The sequence below is a fragment of the Myxocyprinus asiaticus genome, chromosome 12 (genome assembly GCF_019703515.2).
Source record: "Myxocyprinus asiaticus isolate MX2 ecotype Aquarium Trade chromosome 12, UBuf_Myxa_2, whole genome shotgun sequence".
NCBI classification, from domain to species: domain Eukaryota; kingdom Metazoa; phylum Chordata; class Actinopteri; order Cypriniformes; family Catostomidae; genus Myxocyprinus; species Myxocyprinus asiaticus.
The window spans coordinates 38,305,277-38,324,000 of NC_059355.1; the positions used below are offsets into that span (position 1 = coordinate 38,305,277).

At 35.8% G+C, this 18,724-nt stretch overlaps 1 protein-coding gene across 5 annotated transcripts in view; it reads left to right on the forward strand.

Annotated features, from left to right (window-relative positions):
• rad18 (RAD18 E3 ubiquitin protein ligase) overlaps positions 1–18,724 on the forward strand; it is a 77,286-nt gene that overhangs the window by 23,713 nt on the left and 34,849 nt on the right. For all 5 annotated transcript variants that reach the window (XM_051711287.1, XM_051711289.1, XM_051711288.1 and 2 more), the window contains exons 7-9: positions 1,647–1,828; positions 6,418–6,488; positions 6,896–6,956. In XM_051711287.1, coding sequence (XP_051567247.1) covers positions 1,647–1,828; positions 6,418–6,488; positions 6,896–6,956 — 314 coding nt within the window. The remainder of the gene's footprint in view (positions 1–1,646; positions 1,829–6,417; positions 6,489–6,895; positions 6,957–18,724) is intronic.

Here is an 18,724-nt window from a genome sequence, read left to right on the forward strand (position 1 = left end):
AACAAGCCAAATAAGAAAAATTCCGATAGTATTGGAATTTACCAAAAAGACTGTTTAAGACATTTGAAATTTGGTTAATAGTGTTTGTAATTATATCTTGCAGTGCCAATAACTTGCAGTTGGTTTTCTTTCGGCTGTGTTGCCAAGTTAAAGTTTAATTACATGGGGTTTCTTTTCATGACTCTTAAAATAATACTCTATAATTCAACAGTGTAAATGGGTTTAGATATCTTCAGAATTAAAAAAATTAAAAAATAAAATGAAACTTGCATATTTGCTTAATTGATAAGTATTCCCCTAGTTTCTTTTAATGACTTGTATTGGGTACAATATTTAGTTGACTTAAAGATCACTTTTTTTAACATTACAGTCCATGAAAAAGTATAAGGCACTGCTATGTTTAGTAAAATAAATATCAATGACGTTGTGAGTCTCACAACTAAAATAGCAGATCTGACTGTTCCTGCTTTCATGAAGACCAAGGTGCCACTCATCTAGATGTAGATGTTGTTAGATTGGTAGTTGCAAGCTGGAGTTGTTTATAAAAAGACTGAGAATGATTTGAACCGTCCTTGTATCATGAAGTCCATTATAGCTATATTGAATAAACATGAAGCAACCTTCAAACACTACGCAGATTGTGCTGTCCTAACAAATAAAGCAACCGGGTGAGGACAATCGACAGAATTCACCAAGAGACCAGCAAAACAATGACAGAGTTGCACCGCTATTTGGCTCTTTAACCCTTGAGATTCACCTTTAGGAGAGTGTTTAGGAGGAAGCAACTTCAGAGAAAGGCCAGCATTAAGTCATGTCCAGTTTGCTAGAAACCATGTGACAAAACATGGACTGAATTGTTTTGGAAGAGAATGACAGTTAACCTGAGCCACACATGGCGCAACACTAGGTAACACCACCCCCACTTTCAAGCGTGTCTGAGGCAGTGTTAAGTTTTGGGATTTACTTTTTTTCTTTTTCTTTTTTTTTTCTTTTTTTAGCCAACTGGAAAGCTTGTTGGCATCATTGGCAAATGGATTAAGCCAAATACATGCAAATCCTTGAACCTGTTTCAGTCAGCCAGAGATAGAGTTTAAAGTGTCATTTCCCAACAGGAAAAGTTAGTGTCCCGTAATGGCAATTCAAAGCCCAGACTTGAATCCAATTGAAAATCTGTGGTTTGACCTAAAAATGCCCAGGGTATAAATTTGTTAGAGTCAGGGATGTTAATGATTCATCAACAATCAATTTAACTGAATAAGCTGGAGTCAATTAGTCAACTCTAGCACGTATGTTTCCATTATTCATCCAAGCTGTGGGCGAGAACACGGTAGGGTTCGCAGATTGCGCACTGTAGTTTGCGCTGTATGTCTCACACCATTGACAACATTTACCTATATTGTAGTAAAAAAAAAATTGTCAATGTGTGCATGGTAGGCTTGAGTTTTTATTGTTAGCAATTATTTGATCATTAATGACCATTGACTAAAAATGTATCTCCCTAGTTAGAGCAAATTTATATATTTTTTTTTTTTGGTGAATAACCATGATTTTTACTGTATATGAGTAATCTTCCTTTTATCATCTTTATATATTTCTTTATTTTTCTGTAAATTAACATGTGCCCTGTGTATGTGTCTGTGTTTCAGTGGTGGGAGGCGTAAGGCCATGCCTAAGCTGTTGTACACTCTCATTAGTGTTCCAAAGCTGAAGAAAATGCTTAAAGAATGCCACCTGTCCACTCAGGGCCGCAGAGATCAGCTCACTCGACGCCATCAGGAATTCACGCACATCTATAACGCACAGTGTGATGCACTCAACCCCAAATCCGGTACGAATTTACAGATCAGTGAACAAATGAGTACGATATTGTTTGATATTTTTATGACCAACACCAGTTAGGCTATGTTAATGTTCAAGTGTCCAATAACCAATATGCAGAACTGATTTTTAATTATTATTCTTTTAATAATTGTTGTGCCTTTTGACAATAACAAAATAATCACCATACTACATCAGTATAAACAAATAAACATCATTTGCATTATGAATAGTTGAATAATAGTAACAGTACTATTGTTGACAACAAAATCAATTGCAGTCAATGACAAAGTGAAATGTTTCCAAACGGATATTTGGAACAAGATTTTGCCGTTTATTCAGTGCTCCCAAATTAACCTTGTGCGACCCAGCGTACACATGGGTGGATGTTGTATTTTTAGCTTTGCTATACACAACGCATAATTTAAATGAATTTAAACTGACTGATTTCAGTTCTGAACACTCTAGGCTGTCAGTAAAGGGTTAAACTTTCGACCTATGGAGTCATGTCTTTAGGAAAAACGCCAACAAAACTTCATCTGTAAAGAAATCTAATTAAGTTTTTACATTGAAACCTGTTTTAGTCAAAAGATTAGTCTCTAGTTTCATCCAATATGCTATTTTTAAAATTTGAGAGATTTATTGCGAAATGCCATGCTGCTAAACACAATGTACACTATTGTGTACTTTAGCACTATTTTTCTTTAGAAATCCTATATTCACTGTGGGTTATCACACTGAAAATCAATGGGTTCATCCAAAAGCTGAAAAATTTTGCTTTTAGAAGCTTTATATGGAGCTAGGATGAAAATAAGGTGCATTTCGAACTGTTCTGAGACCAGTGCAGACAGACAGCACACTGGAGGTTAAGTCATTCACTAAATAGGGAGAAAGGAAGCATCCTATAGCTTTCCAATGCATTCACTCCTAAAGTCCGACCAAAAATTCAGTTTCAGGCTGCAAATGTTGTTTGGCAGACATAGGACAATGTTAATTAGTACATAAAATCAGAATTTATAATGTGTAATTTTATTTTAACATGGTTGGCAGTAATTGGATAATGCTGGCCATTACTTTGAATCAGAATTATTTATGCTTATTTGTGATTGGTAAAAATGCTTCAGCACTGGCCATCACTTGTTTGTTTGACTGTGCAAAGAGAGAACATTGAGATTTTGTTGCCAAAGTAGGAGCAAACATTGTAACATAAAGGTTAAATCAAGTCAAATAATTTTTATTTGTGTAGGTTTTTTTATTTGTGCTCTCCCAATACACATTGTTCCAAAGCAGCTTTACAGAAAATCAGCTGTAATGTCTGTAACGTCTCAAAAACATGAATTAAAAAACATAATAATAAATAATTTGATAAAAAAAAAAAAATTCTGGCTTTCTATAGCTTGGAATTATTAAAAGTTTCACTATTTAATTTAGGAAAATTATTTGCTCTAGAATTGTTTTTTTTTTTTTTTTTTGTGCATGTTTATTAGGTGATACTAGTTACAAATAAAAAAGGGAAATGGAAAATGCACACTGCAGACACACTGGTGAATTTTTTTGCTTTATTGATTTTGCTTTAAAAATTTAATTAATTGATTGAAACATGAAAAACATAAACAAAAGACATTTCTAAATTCAAATTGCACAAAGTGATCAAAATGTTTTTATTTAACCACCTCCCCAAATCCAAACATTTACCGTCTCCAATGGCTCCATTTGCCATCACGCAAGCATCCGTCAACACAGATGAAAAATTACTAATAGCCTACAGATTAAGAACTAAAGACAATTATAAATGTAAAGACAATAATAATAAAAATAAAAAAGGCTAATAAATTCGCTTGTGTTCCCAAAATAATGCTGCCAAATGTGTGTTCTTATCGAGTTTGTTTGTATTTTATTTTGTTAATACAGTTAATGCTGCCTAAAGAAAATAAAACTAAATTTTAGGTTCAAGGTGAACGTGTCTTGCATTACTTTATGATTTAATCACTTTCGTCTTTATTAAATACAAAGATATATATATATAATATATATATTACTGAACCTGCATAGTTGCATTCACAATGCATGCCAACCGTGTGGAAATAAAGTGAACTAAACTCACAGCACCTCCAGTGATGTTCGGAGATAATTTGCAGCATTCTCACAGATGACATTATTCTTGCAAACAGTTTTCAGATGAAAGAAACAGAAAAAAAAAAAAAAAAGAGTAAAAAATCTCGCATGCGCTTGTTCCACATGACAGGCTTGTGCTGCACGCCTCTGAACAAACAGCGAATCAGGTGAATTTTTTTGCTTTGATTTCGCTTTAAAAATTTTATTCATTTATTGAAACAAAAAACATTTCTAAATTCAAATTGCACTTTAAATTAAACGGAAAATGCAATAAACAACAAAGTGATCAAAAAGTCTTATTTAACCACCTCCCCAAATCCAAACATTTACCGTCTCCAAAGGCTCCATTTACATCACAGAATACGCAATACATGCCAACTGCGAGGAAATAAAGGATATTAAACTCACAGAACCTCCCGGAGATAATTTGCAGCATTCTCATAGACAACATTATTCTTGCAAACAGTTTTCAGATGAATGAAACGGAGATAAAAGAGTGAAAACCCTTTACATGCACTTGTCCCAAGATACAGGCTTGTGTTGCACACTTCTGAACAAACAGTGAATCAGACACAAGCATTGACGGCTTTTCTTTCGTCTGTTCTTAAAAATATAATAAAGTGTGTTTCTTCAAGTGCATGTCTTTGTGACTAACAGCATTTCTTGTCATGTGTCACTCCGAGACAGGTCGCCGCCTGTTCCGGGTAGATGAGCAAAATTACCCATGCATGAAATACATTTGGACGAGGAGCTTGCGAATTGGTTTCAGCCTTGTCACATTTGGCGGGTGGCGGGTGCTAGTTTCACACCCTGGGTTACTGTTTAATATATCTGGCAACTTCCCAGATCCATGGTTTTGCCATTTTCCGATATTGTCGAGCATCATCTGTTCGCAACCTGCATCGGGATCTTTGTAAGACATCGTCGATATCCGATTACATCGTCATATTGCCCAGTCCTATTACAGACATAAAGAAGCATTTCATGTTTACAAAGCCTCTCACAAAAACATGAGTGATAGGCAGTCGTCAATTATCTGCTTTGGTCCAGCTTGAATTGAATTGAGTCTAGCCAGGTACAATTTCACACTGTCCAGAGTGTGTTGGCATTGGAGTGTAATTTACGTCTTTGAAAGCAGTCGGCCTGTGGAAGGCCCAGGCAGAAGGATGATAGGGCTGGTGGAAAAATAGTTAAGACCTTTACAGTTGGCAATTTTTTCTCAGGGTGACATCTGTAAAAGTAAATTTTCATGGCTCCTCTGTGATGAAACTCATGTGTTCGGATGACAATTAAATCACAGAGGAGGAGCGAGACTATTTGTCCATCACATGATTGCAGATGCACTTGTTATATTGAAAATTCATCAATCCACAAACTGTGTCTCTGTATATGCATTTAAATATGTTCGAAATTACGCTTAAGTGAAAATAAATTTTTAAAGCATGAGGGAACCGCGCTGCGAACATTTACAGTGTATATTTTCACATATGGCAAAAGCCAAAATTCTTGCGAAGAGCAATTAAACGATTCAAGAAATTGTAGGGACAAGACTGTTTATCAACACAAATAAATCTGTCAGTGGGGGTGCGCATGTTGTCACCCTCATCACCTCAATTGCGCGCTCTCTCCTAAGTGCACGCAAGGAGATATAGAAGCCCACATATCAAGGACTGTAAAGATAGTTAAAATGAAATTTGAGGAGCTATGGTAAAAAATGGTTCTTATGTTTTATCTATCAAAATGACAGACGTCATTTGGAATAGATATCTGTCAGTGTTTAAAAAGTGGCGGTGGAAATTAAACCTTTTAAATAAGATACTAACCCGGCAACTTTTCTGGGACTAGTCGACCTGTATAATTGAGTAGTCATACAAGTCCTATGTATAAATGTATTTAGTAAACGTTTCTATATTAAAATGTTATATATTACAGTTTTATTACATTGCTGCCATAATAATGGACCATTTCAAAAGTTTACGTGATTTGGCTCTCATTTTTCGTTCCCTTCTCACTGTGGTGGAGCAGTGACATAATTTTATTATTGTGAATTATTTAAAACATTTCTGTTACACAATCTCAATTTTCACAACTGTCCATTACCGCGAGGGCTGTTACCGTACGCAGCGTAAATGTACGGCACTTAGCAGTGGTCAGAAAGGATTTCCAAAACGACTTTTGGATTATAAACTCAGATGTAACGCGCCATGTAAAATAATTGCCGTCCGAATAGGGCTTTTGAAAGGGCTGACCCTTTCAAAGCTTAATTATCTCTTTTCATTGAGCTGTCAAATGTTTCATAGAAAAGCCTTTTTCTCTCTTGCATCTGATGTAACCATTTTGGCTATTTAAAAGCTGGACTGATTGTGTAGATTGTTTTCGTCCCACACTACTTTTGTCTACTGTAATCATTTTTACTTATTTAGTTTTGTTTATATGTTGGTTGTACTATATAGTTAATGCTTTTGCTGTTTCTCTTGCTAACAGCTGAAGAGATCGCTAAAGATGTTGAAAACAATGAGAGGATGAGGAATCAGGTGGACAGCAAACGGAAACCTGTACGTACTACTATTGCCAACTGATTTTGTCTTTTTTATGTCCTGTTATTTGTGTATTAGGAAATATTATAAAAACAGTAAACGCAGTTCTGATGTTTCTCCCTTTTAAAAGTTAGATCATTTTGATTCAACACTAGATTATAAATTTTTAAGGGCTGTCAATCAAATGAATTACATTAAACACTGATTAATGAGTATTTTATGCTTTAATTGCTCCATTGGTAGGAAAATTCCTTGTCACAGATACAATGCATTATTTATTTATTTATTCCATTATTTTTTATATATATACATATATGTGTATATATATATATATATATATATATAATTATACAAAATTGACATGTTACTTTGATAGCCCTATTTTTGTTTTATTTTAAAAAAAAATTATGTTTTGTGTTTAACAGGTAATTGTCACGACGAAGAATCAAACGGCTGACGAAATTGAGGAGTTGCATTCAATGTACCGTAAGTCATGGCTTATAAAAACTGACACTGAATAGAAAATGAGACTGTTGCTATTTTCATTTTAGAGGACAAGCTCTCATGTCCTTGCACTGATGAAAATGATGTTAGTGTGATGTCACAACAGGGTCATATTCATTCTACTGCTTGCCCTCTTGGTTATAAAATAAAAACATCCGCTTGATATGCGTACTGCATAACATTCAGTACACTCCCATATCTCAAGTTCGACAAAGCTTGTAAGTCTCTGATGTAAGTGTCAGATCGAGAAATCTGAAGATATTCTTTCTTACAGTTGTCTCTGAACATTAAACTGTGGTATAAAAAAGTCTTTTAACATAAAAAAAAAAAACAAAAAAAAAAACAGACTTCACCATTTAATCAGGAAAATAGTGTGAAGTCAATGTGAATGCACGGCTATGATCACAATCAACAGAATTCCCTTTTATATTCTACTTTGTTACACCCATGTTTCATCAGTGTGCTCTGTAAGGGCATCTGCAATTTCCTTTTCTGTCCCATGTATCAGATCTTCTCCTTGTTCAGGTGAATTTTGGACTCTGACTGTGCAGCTCTTTGATGCTGAGAATTTAAACTGAATACAGATCCAGCCGAGGCATGAATGAAGCTGCCCACTTTCATTCAGTTTGTCTCTCCTGTCAATTTTGGTATGCGCAATCTCATTTCAGTTATCCTCAGTTGTTCTCAACTTCACTGTTTTCCAGAAACCTTCACACCAACCGCCTCCAAGTTTACTGTAGCCAAGCGGACACTTCACACTAGCACATACTTGAAGTTAGTTGTCTTTGTCTGTGACAAAAGCCTCAAATCGCAGCCAAATCACAGCGAATGTGCATCGCAAACAATCTTCTAGTGTGAACAGACACGCTGCAGCTAGTCACAGATGCTACAACAAATTTTAAACTAGCTTCAAATTTGTCTGGCTAGTTGCCAAGTGTGCACACTGTCCCAACCAGCGAGAGAGCAGAAAATAAGCAACTGCCAATGAAATTACGAAAGCGCACAAGTGGAGAGCCACTCATCCATATTTTTTGTCTCTATATGACTGCAAGCCCTGTTGTTTGTAGACCTGTTGAGCAGAATCAATTCTTGCGTTGCTGTGTGAGTGAGTTTACGTGAGAAGTCATTTTGGGATCATAGCTACAGTCCTATAATTGGTGCATCTAGTTTGCGATTAGTTGTGTAAATTGCACACCAACACAACAAAACAGGAAACTCTAGCAACATCTGTGGTTGAAATTTAAAATTGCAAAGCAATTTGTGGAAGAACACTTTACGTCAGTCGTGTTTCGACACTGCTCTTCTGACGGATGAATCTGATTTGGCCTTACCTGGACATTGCCAGTGTGTGATCATAACTGCAACATATTCAGAACTGGAGTCATAACATGGTATTTTCATGTTGATATTATTATGATACAGGGATCCTGTGAATCCTTAAAAGTCTTAATGTCTTGAATTCAGTTTTCCAAAATGTAAGGTCATAAAAAGTCTTAAATATCTTAAATGATGTAACAAAAGTCATAAATATAATTTAAAGAGGTCTTAAATTTGGAGGTGGAAAGACAGGAATCTTGATATGAACTAATGTGATTATCAAACTTAAAAAGAATATGGTTTAATTAAATAAATGCATGCGCTGCGTCCTTCAAAGTGAAAATGTGGCACGGTTGTATTTTCTCCAAGCATGTGGCGGCTTGTGAGTGTTTCCAGCTGTTAGTTTATATCGGAAATTTATGACAAGTGATTGTCATGAACTGTTGATGAAATATGACAATGTTTACTTTTAATTGTTTATATTGTATTGCATTGCAGATTATTGTAGGAGTGCACGTTTTATTTCCCTTATCTGTTTGAATGAGCAGCTGGAAAAAGTGAAGCACATACATTTCAAAATAACAGTTTCCGGTGTTTTTCAGCCTCTAAAGTTGCGCGATGAATCATGATATTTTGGTATTTTGGTTGCACCATAAACTGCATCAGGAATTTAATTCAATTTGAACTCTTGTATCCTCTGTTTGGCCCTCCCCATCACAGGAATGAAAGATTAAGAACATTAATATAGGCTACACATTTTAAAAACTATTGGCAGATTAATTGCCTTTCAACACATTATCATTACTGCAAAATCCAATATTGGTTGACCTCAAATTTGTATTTATTTATATAATAGTTCATAAACCAATTTTAATGTGAGAGTGTGTGTGTGTGGAAAACATGTCTTGAGTATTTTAAACTTGCAGATACTAGGGATGGGCACGAGTACTCGAGTACCCGGAAATGACAGCAATGATCGATCATGAAAACGATGATCAAAAATGCTTGCTTTTGTACTTAATGTAACAGACTACATTATAACAGCCTATGCTAATGAGTAGACGTTGGAAAAACGAGAGACAATGCATCAGCCAATGACACATACCCCCCACGAGTACCATGAGTACTCGAGTAATTACTTCAAGTACTTGAGTAGACAAAATGCACATCCCTATTAGATACCCTGTTTAACTGATAAGCAATGTTAAGGCCATGTTGACTATTTGCCCATTCCAGTTTAAGTAAGATTCTGTGATACGTGATTTATTTTGAGATTGTGTGGGTTTGTTTTGGTATGGGGATATTGTATACATTTTATTTGTTCAGGTCTTACAAAAGGTCTTGAACAGTGTTAAACAATTAAACATTTAAAAAAAATTATATTACTTTGGTGAAGATAAACAACACTCTCATGTACATATTTTGTATGAATGAATTTTACATGTATAGTGCTTTTCTGACACTAACTTCGAAGTGCTTTTACATAGAGAACAGGGAACACTCCTCAATCATCAGTTACCTGTATATGTTAATATGATTATTCAAGTGTTTTATCTACTGTTAATTTTTGTATTGTACTACACTTATTTAAGAGGTGAAACCTGTGAAATGGCTAATACAAGTTCTAGATCTATTCTCTAAAAGCCAGTCTAAATATCTTATATGATGCTTCTCAGGTGAAAGCATCTTTTTTTAAAGGATTTTTAGATATTTTAAAATATTTGTATTTTTAATAGTATATTCAACATTCTCAGAAAGCAATTTCTTCTTCTGCAGTATAGCTGCTGAAGAAATTGTACATTGTTTTAAAGGAGTTTTAGATATTTATATTGGAAAACAAGCCAAAACAAAAGCAAATCAAAAATGTATTTTGTTGCAGTGTATAATGGGGTGAAGACTACCCTTTCTAACCTTTCTGTTCACTTCAATCCATTTTTAACTCACAAAAACTCATAAATAAAGCTGCGTATTGCCAGTTTTCTTCTTGATAAGAAATGCACTGTGACATATATTATGATTCAATAAATCGCGAGATAGCACGTTATAATCTAGCTGCAACAAGCGCACGCGCTTGAGGGACAAGCATCCCGCAACAGAGTGTGCCTCAGCCGGGTGCAGTTTCAGTCTCTTCCCCCTTAGATCGGGACATTCGCGCAACTCATAGAAGAGGTGCTGACTGCACAAAGAAATGCCAGTTTCGGAGTTTGTAGTTATTTACATGACCTGCTTCCGTATTATTTTAACTTTTATTAAAGCTATAACGCATTAAATATAACTGCATTAAAGATGTAATGCTGGGGAGTTTCCTTTAAAGACGCTCGACACGCAAGTTTTGCTTCAGAGGAGCGTCAGCTCTGGCTCTGCTTATTCCATAATGAGAGTGCTTCTGTATTTACTGTATTTACTTATTTTGTATTTTTGCATTATAATTCCCTCATATTTTGCGATCTACATCACCTGAAGTTGTTTGGAAAATTAAGAGTGTATCTGGACTGTGCTGCTCTCGCGTCATCATTAGAGTTTAAAGTGATCTCATGTTATGTCAAATGAGACCAAACGACTATTCGACAGCGAACTTTTTTTTTGACAATTTTTTTTTATTGTCGACGTTGTCTAACGTCAGAAGTTTACATACACCTTAGCCAAATACATTTAAACTCAGTTTTTCACAATTCCTGACATTTAATCGTAGAAAACGTTCCCTGTCTTAGGTCAGTTAGGATCACTACTTTATTTTAAGAATGTGAAATGTCAGAATAATAGTAGAGAGAATGATTTATTTCAGCTTTTATTTCTTTCATCACATTCCCACTGGGTCAGAATTTTACATATAATTAGTTAGTATTTGGTAGCTTTGCCTTTAAATTGTTTAACTTGTTTCAGACGTTTTGGGTATCCTTCCACAAGCTTCTAACAGTAAGTTGCTGGAATTTTGCCCATTCCCCCAGACAGAACAAGAGTCAGGTTTGTAGGCCTCCTTGCTCGCACATGCTTTTTCAGTTCTGCCCACAAATTTTCAATCAGATTGAGGTCAGGGCTTTGTGATGGCCACTTCAATACCTTGATTTTGTCCTTAAGCCGTTTTTGGAAAATTTTGGAGGTATGCTTGGAGTCATTGTCCATTTGGAAGACCCATTTGCAACCGAGCTTTAACTTCATGGCTGATGTTTTGAAATGTTGCTTCAATATATCCACATAATTTTCCTTCCTCATGATGCCATCTATTTTGTGAAGTGCACCCCCTATGCTTCACAGTTGGGATGGTGTTCTTTGGCTTGCGAGCCTCATCCTTTTTCCTCCAAACATAACGATGGTCATTATGTCCAAAAAGTTCCATTTTTGTTTCATCAGAACAGAGGAAATTTCTCCAAAAAGTAAGATCATTGTCCCCATGTGCACTTTCAAACTGTAGTCTAGCTTTTTTATGGCAGTTTTGGAGCATTGGCATCTTCCTTGCTGAGCAGCCTTTCAAGTTATGTTGGTATAGGACTCATTTTACTGTGGATATAAATACTTGTCTGCCTGTTTCCTCCAGCATCTTCACAAGGTCCTTTCCCGTTGTTCTGGGATTGATTTGCACTTTTCGCACTAAACTACCTTCATATCTAGGCGACAGAATGCGTCTCCTTCCTGAGCGGTATGATGGCAACGTGGTCCCATGATGTTTATACTTGCGTACTGTTGTTTATACAGATGAACGTGGTACCTTCAGGCATTTGGAAATTGCTCCCAAGGATGAACCAGACTTGTGGAGGTCCACAGTTGTTTTTCTGAGGTCTTGGCTGATTTCTTTTGATTTTCCCATGATGTCAAGCAAAGAGGCACCGAGTTTGAAGGTAGGCCTTAATACATCCACAGATACACCTCTAATTGACTCAAATTAGCTTATCAGAAGCTAATTGTCTAAAGGCTTGACATCATTTTTTGGAATTTTCCAAGCTGCTTAAAGGCACTTAGTGACTGTAAACTTCTGACCCACTGGAGTTGTGAAACAATCTGTCTGTAAACAATTGTTGGAAAAATTACTTGTGTCATGCACAAAGTAGATGTCCTAAATTACTTGCCAATACTATAGTTTGCTAATATGAAATCAGTGGAGTGGTTAAAAAGTGAGTTTTAATGACTTCAACTTAAGTGTATGTAAACGTCTGACTTCAATTGTACATTTGTACTGTATGTTTGATACATGTTTACATTAGAAAATGTTTACTTTTTTTTTTCTAAATGTTTGAATATTTGATTAAAGTCTGTTATAGTTTGACACTTTCTTGATATTTTGCACATTAAGTAAAATATATTATTTTTGTTGACTAAAATTATATTTTAATTTTTGTCAGAGTAAAACTGACTAAAATGAATGAATATGACATGTCGTAATATTGACTACCTTTAATGGACATTTTTGTCAAAAGATAAACTATGACTAAAACGAAAAACTGAAAAAATTAACACTGGTTCAGCCTTGGTTGATAAAGCAAGTGAATCTGTAATAACACTGTAAACTAAAAACATAAAATGAGCAAAAATGATGGGGATAAAATATACTTTAAACATCAAAATAATATGCTTAAATATGCAATATAACAATTACAAAAAGTCAATTTGAGAAGTTGTACATTTAGTATACATGCACAGTAACTTCACAGCACAACGTGGATACATCGTGATCAGTAAACACACAGATAATATTCAATTCATAAAAGCATTACAACCCTTCCAGACAACATACTGGATCCAAGCATTATAGCTGGTAGACAACTTCGACAAACGGATAACAGATAAACATCCATTCAGCCTGCCGCAATGCAATCCTGAACTGTGTGACAGTGACTGACTGAACTGAACAGCGTCCTCAGCCGGAACATGAGACAGCCAGTACTTCTTTCCTGTTTACAGACATGACGCAATGAGGAACGACATAAGCCTGCGATATTGCACCAAATACGACCTGATTGCTCAAAATACAAATAATTTTTATAGGCTTACTGTAGTGAATTGGGGTAAGGTAAGGACATTGTTTTGAACACATTGTTTATATACTTATTCAATAATGGCAATTTGTTCATTTTTAACCAAAAAATCTTACATAGTGCAGCTTTAAATGTGTGAAGGGCAGCAACCGTTTCTTGTAGTGTGCACTTGGCCTAAGCAGCTGACAAGACAAGTGTGTGTGTGTGATAGTTAGAGAGAGAGCAAGAGTGAGGAAGGAGCCTTCAAGGGGGAGTGATCAATACAACAAGAGCAACAGGTTCCCAAGATCGATCCTACCTCATTAAATGTTCCAATCTGCCTTAGTGACCCTTCACAGAATGTTTAGACCGGAAAAAAATCAGACAAAGGGCTTCAAGATTTGCCGATATACTATCCACTGTTTGGTGGACTACTCCAGAGAGGGTTTATCTTCAAAGGGTTGAAATTATGAAAAATTATATCTCTGATTTTCAGTCTTTTGATGATATTCAATCTGTATTTTTGAATTTATGTATTTGTTAAGAAATGGCTTAAAAGGATGACTTTTTAATTTTTTCTTTTCAAGTAGATTTAAAATGTAAAAAAATCTAGTTTTAGATCATCACAGTATGTTTTTCACACTGTTTTTTACTAAATGAACACAAGGAAGCATGATATTTAATTAGCATTTATATGCACCAACGCAACAATGGTAACAAACTGGTTCTTATTCGGAACTGTTTCCATTTTTGGTAAATCTTCTGTTTTGTTAATGGTTCTTTAATGTGCATTGCATTCTTCCATTGATACTGAAGCAATGCCGTGCTAAAATACTCTGACAGTGTTTTCTGCGCTACCATTCAGTGGCACTGCAACACCGATACTAATCTACACAGTGAAACATACAGCACGACTATTGCTGTCTGATTCCTGAACGAATGACTCCTCTTTTGAGCCATTCCTTTTAAATCTACAGCACGACCAGTGTAGATTTCTGAACAAATGGCTCATGAGTCGGTTCTTTTAAATCTAGACAGCAAAATATACAGCAGGCTTCCTACCGAACGAATGATGCTTTTCAGCCGGTTCTTTTAGTGAATCAAAAACGTACTACACCACAAGCCCTGCAAGTCAATAATATTGTCATGTCCGTCTCGAAATGAATTAAGAACTGTTACTGTAACAGTTACTGTGTTATATGTACTTTAAGCTTGTGAGACTTAAATCAGAGAAATTACTGGGTGGTTGTTGATATAAATGTGTAGTTAAAGATACATATGAATTGTATTGTGATCAAAATAAACGAATGAATAAAATATCTTCAAAAGTTTGTATAAAAACCTCTTGCAAGAATCTGTTCTTTTAAAATATGAAAGGATCTCATCTCACTTGGCAACAGGCTGCTGGGCAGAAGGTCCAAGAAGAATTGTATTTATTATTTCCAAATATTTCTTCCTCAAGAATACTAAAAAGAATTGTTAACGGAACCGGAATCGTTAAGTTGAATCGAATCGGAACTGAAATCATTAAATTCCTCGCGATTCTCATACTTATTACATTTCATAGTAATAAACAGCAATATTTACCTACATATTTTTTTACTCAAGGATTTTTATATAGAAGCCACACAGAAGCTTACGCAATTGAATTGTTTAGTCGGTTTTGAATTGATTCATTAAAGCTGATTGAAATGATTCATGAAAATTAATCAAACTTTCCAACTCTAACGCTGCTTATACTACTAAGTGTGAATCAGAGATGCTTTTAAAACATCTCTGCTTTAACACTCTTAACTCTTGCAAGTCGAGAGAAAAGGAAGGATTATAAAACTTAAAGGCTAAATAAAAAATGTATTAAAATCATCACAACATTCTTTTATTTTTATCACTAGCAAAATCAACATGAATATATTGTGAATATTCAATGTTTTGTACAGTCCTTTGTCTGTTTGTACTTTGTAAAAAGCGTTTTGTTGTGCCTTAACATAAAACAGGAAATACTTGAAGACTTGCTTCAAGTAAAATGGGGTTCCCAAAACTTTATCCGTTTATTATTTTTATTATTTTTATTTGTTTATTTTTTTATGGATGTTTGTCTTCACCGGACCTAATGGATCCTTATTTTGATGTCTGAAATCTTCCAGTCTCAGGTTTAGTCCTTGGGGCTTAAAGCACATACCTTTTTAAAATGAACAGGTTAGGTTAGCTCATAGACCTAATGAAATCCCACTTACTCTAACATCCGCCTCCCAGAGGCCAAGTGAATACACAAAGCCATTTGAGGTGAATTGCTGTAATTTTCACCAAGTGAGAAAACGTGGTTGATATTTGTCATGTAAAATGAGCTAGCAGGAAAAGATGAAAGGCACTGTGCGACTTAGCTGCTAGACTGTGATGTTGGAGACAGGATGTTGAAATATTGATGAGCTGCATTGAGCGTTTCTATAAATAGCACCATGCCAAGATGGACTCTTGATTAATCATCGAAAGGGCTTGATGAGTCACCGGTCCCATGGAGTGTCCGATGAATGGGGAAATGACACAAAAGGGGGAGTGAATGAGAAACACACCCAAACATCTAAGAACAGATCTTTCACTACACATGCTTCATCTTAAAGGTGAAGCGTGTCATTTTTTGATGTTAATATATTTTAACACCGCCTAAAATGAAGAGGTAACAAAAGCCATTCACTTGTTAATTTCCCCAAAAAGTGTAAACACTGTGGCATCCGGTGTGACTTAACAAATGATGCAAGTTTGGAATTTGCAATTATTTTATACTTTCATGTCATTTAGTCATCTTAGACTTGGTGTAAATGTGCTTAACATTTTTTACTAAAACAACAGATTCCTAATGAACCCTTCACACCTGGAACGTACATTCACAGCAAATCACGCGCAAAGCAAAGTTGTTGTTTTTTACGGTGAGTGTGTCAAAAAAATACAAAATAAAAATTCTATGCCATCCCCCGACCAAATTTTTAGCTGTGAATCACATGTCAGGAGCCAGAAATCCTGAACCAGTTGTAGGAGTTGTTTCATTTGCATCAAACACCTTAAAAACTGAACAAGTTTTAACATGTAAATTATATTGCTGCATCACTGCCCTGCATCCCCATTAAAAAAAACTATCTGATCTTACGTGGATTGTCTTCATATGTATTCCATATTGCTGTATTTTTTATTCCTTTGCATTTAATCTTACATGAGTTATCTTATATCTCTAATATAGCATATATTGCAGCATAGTTTCCTTTGTATTGCCTTTTTAAAAAAAGAAAATCCCCTTTTCTCCCAATTTGGAATGCCCAATTCCCACTACTTAGTAGGTCCTCATGGTGGTGCGGTTACTCGCCTCCATTCCGGGTGGCGGAGGACAAGTCTCAGTTGCCTCCGCTTCTGAGACAGTCAATCCACGTATTTTTATCACGTGGCTCGCTGTGCATGACACCGCAGAGACCCACAGCATGTGGAGGCTCATGCTACCCTCCGTGATCCACGCACAACGTACAACATGGCCCATTGAGAGCGAGAACCCCTAATCGCGACCACGAGGAGGTTACCCCATGTGACTCTACCCACCCAAACAACTGGGCCAATTTGGTTGCTTAGGAGACCTGGCTGGAGTCACTCAGCACGCCCTGGATTCGAACTCGCGACTCCAGGGGTGGTAGTCAGCGTCAATACTCGCTGTATAATTATTGGTCCCCTACAGTATAATTGTTGTATTTCACCACACACACACACACACACACACACACACACACACACACACACACACACACACACACACACACACACACACACACACACACACACAGACGTGTGATTACACAACTATACATAAACCATATCAATAAAATATCTTACCTGTTGAGTAAGAAAAAAGCCATCTCTGGGTCGCTTTTAAATCCTTTCAGATTTCGGAGTTGTCGCCACCTCTGAAAAGCCAAGCCGATGTTGATTCGGGTTTTATTACAGACTCTGTCACTTTCCCTTTTTGCTTGTAGACTCTGCTCTGTTCGGGGTTTCTTTATTTTTACAACCGGTGATTCCCCGGAGGTTTGCCATTTTGAATGATCCATGGTAAATTTTTCTCATTCGTTGTGACGACAAACTTTCAGCTTCACGCTACTCCCACACCATACACACGCTACAGTAGCCAGAGCTTATTTTCTCTGTGCACGGATATGATGCGAACACGCATGGGCGAATGACACGTATGCAATTTCCCACGAAATCTGTCCCGACAGTTCTAAAATATAAATCATGATTATAGGTTTATCAGTGTGTATTTGGGTAAAGATATGGTTTAGAAGATGGGTTTTTGTTGCGCTCTCTCATTAATAACATTTTATTTTAAAAAAATAAATAAAACAAAGTTACATAGTGTAGCTTTAAATAATGGTTATATCCCCCATTGATATTGTAAGGGCCATTTATTCCAAAGGCGTCCTTGTGCTAAAAAAAAGCTAAATGCAAACGCAGAGAATAGTACAGAACACTTTCTAAATTGGCAGAATGTAAATACAGAATGTTCGAATATAATCCCATTCAAAATGGCAGCAATGGCATCATTGTCATTTGCATACTAACTTCAATTGGTCTTTTTCTTTGCATTTCTTTGCATTATTTGTGATTGGTGTTTTCATGCTTGCACCTCAAAGCTGTCTTTACACTACACAGCAGTGTCTTGGTATTTATTGATTTTTGTACAAAGAAGTGAAGCCTAAACCCTAAGCTTATACTAAAACTTTAAAATGACTCTTTTGCTGCCTTGCAGGCACTGGTATTGCCATCAGGAAATGCAAATCTAGTTTATGCAATTTCTTATGCATCACATCAACGATAGCAGAAAAGTTGCATGTGCAAACCACCACTTCACTAGGGAAACCTAATTCAGGAGTTTCTTCATGTACTTTGCCCTGGGATGTGTATGTTTAAAATGCTCTTTGAAATTGTTTTAACTTTTGGCTCGTTTGATTGTTTTACTAGAAAGTGAACAGTGCACATACGTACAGTATTATAGCTTTCTTTACCAATCTTCAACCCAAACCCTGCTATGACTACAAGAAAAAAGTAAATAAATGAACAAAGTGAACTGTATTCTTGTACATGTGTTTAACATTTTGGCACATCTGTGCTTCATAGAGAGATTTATTCTGTGGACAGATTTTGCTGATTAAGCAAAACAGCTCTCAATTCAGACTCCATACTATAATTTTGTTTACATTTGAGCGCGTTTTTATAATGCAATACATTTGCAATGCATTTATTTCTCTGTATGGGTATGTTTGTTATAGTCATACACAATGATTATGAAGATACTACACTGAATGGCTCTCTGTATAACTGTGCCTTGTCATATATGACCCTGCATTTTTCCTTGGTAAATTACTTTTCTTTTATGAAGGTTAACTTTTCTTTCCTATGTGTCCTGAGCATGATGCAAGATGTCTAGCAAACAAGTATTTAGACTTGGCA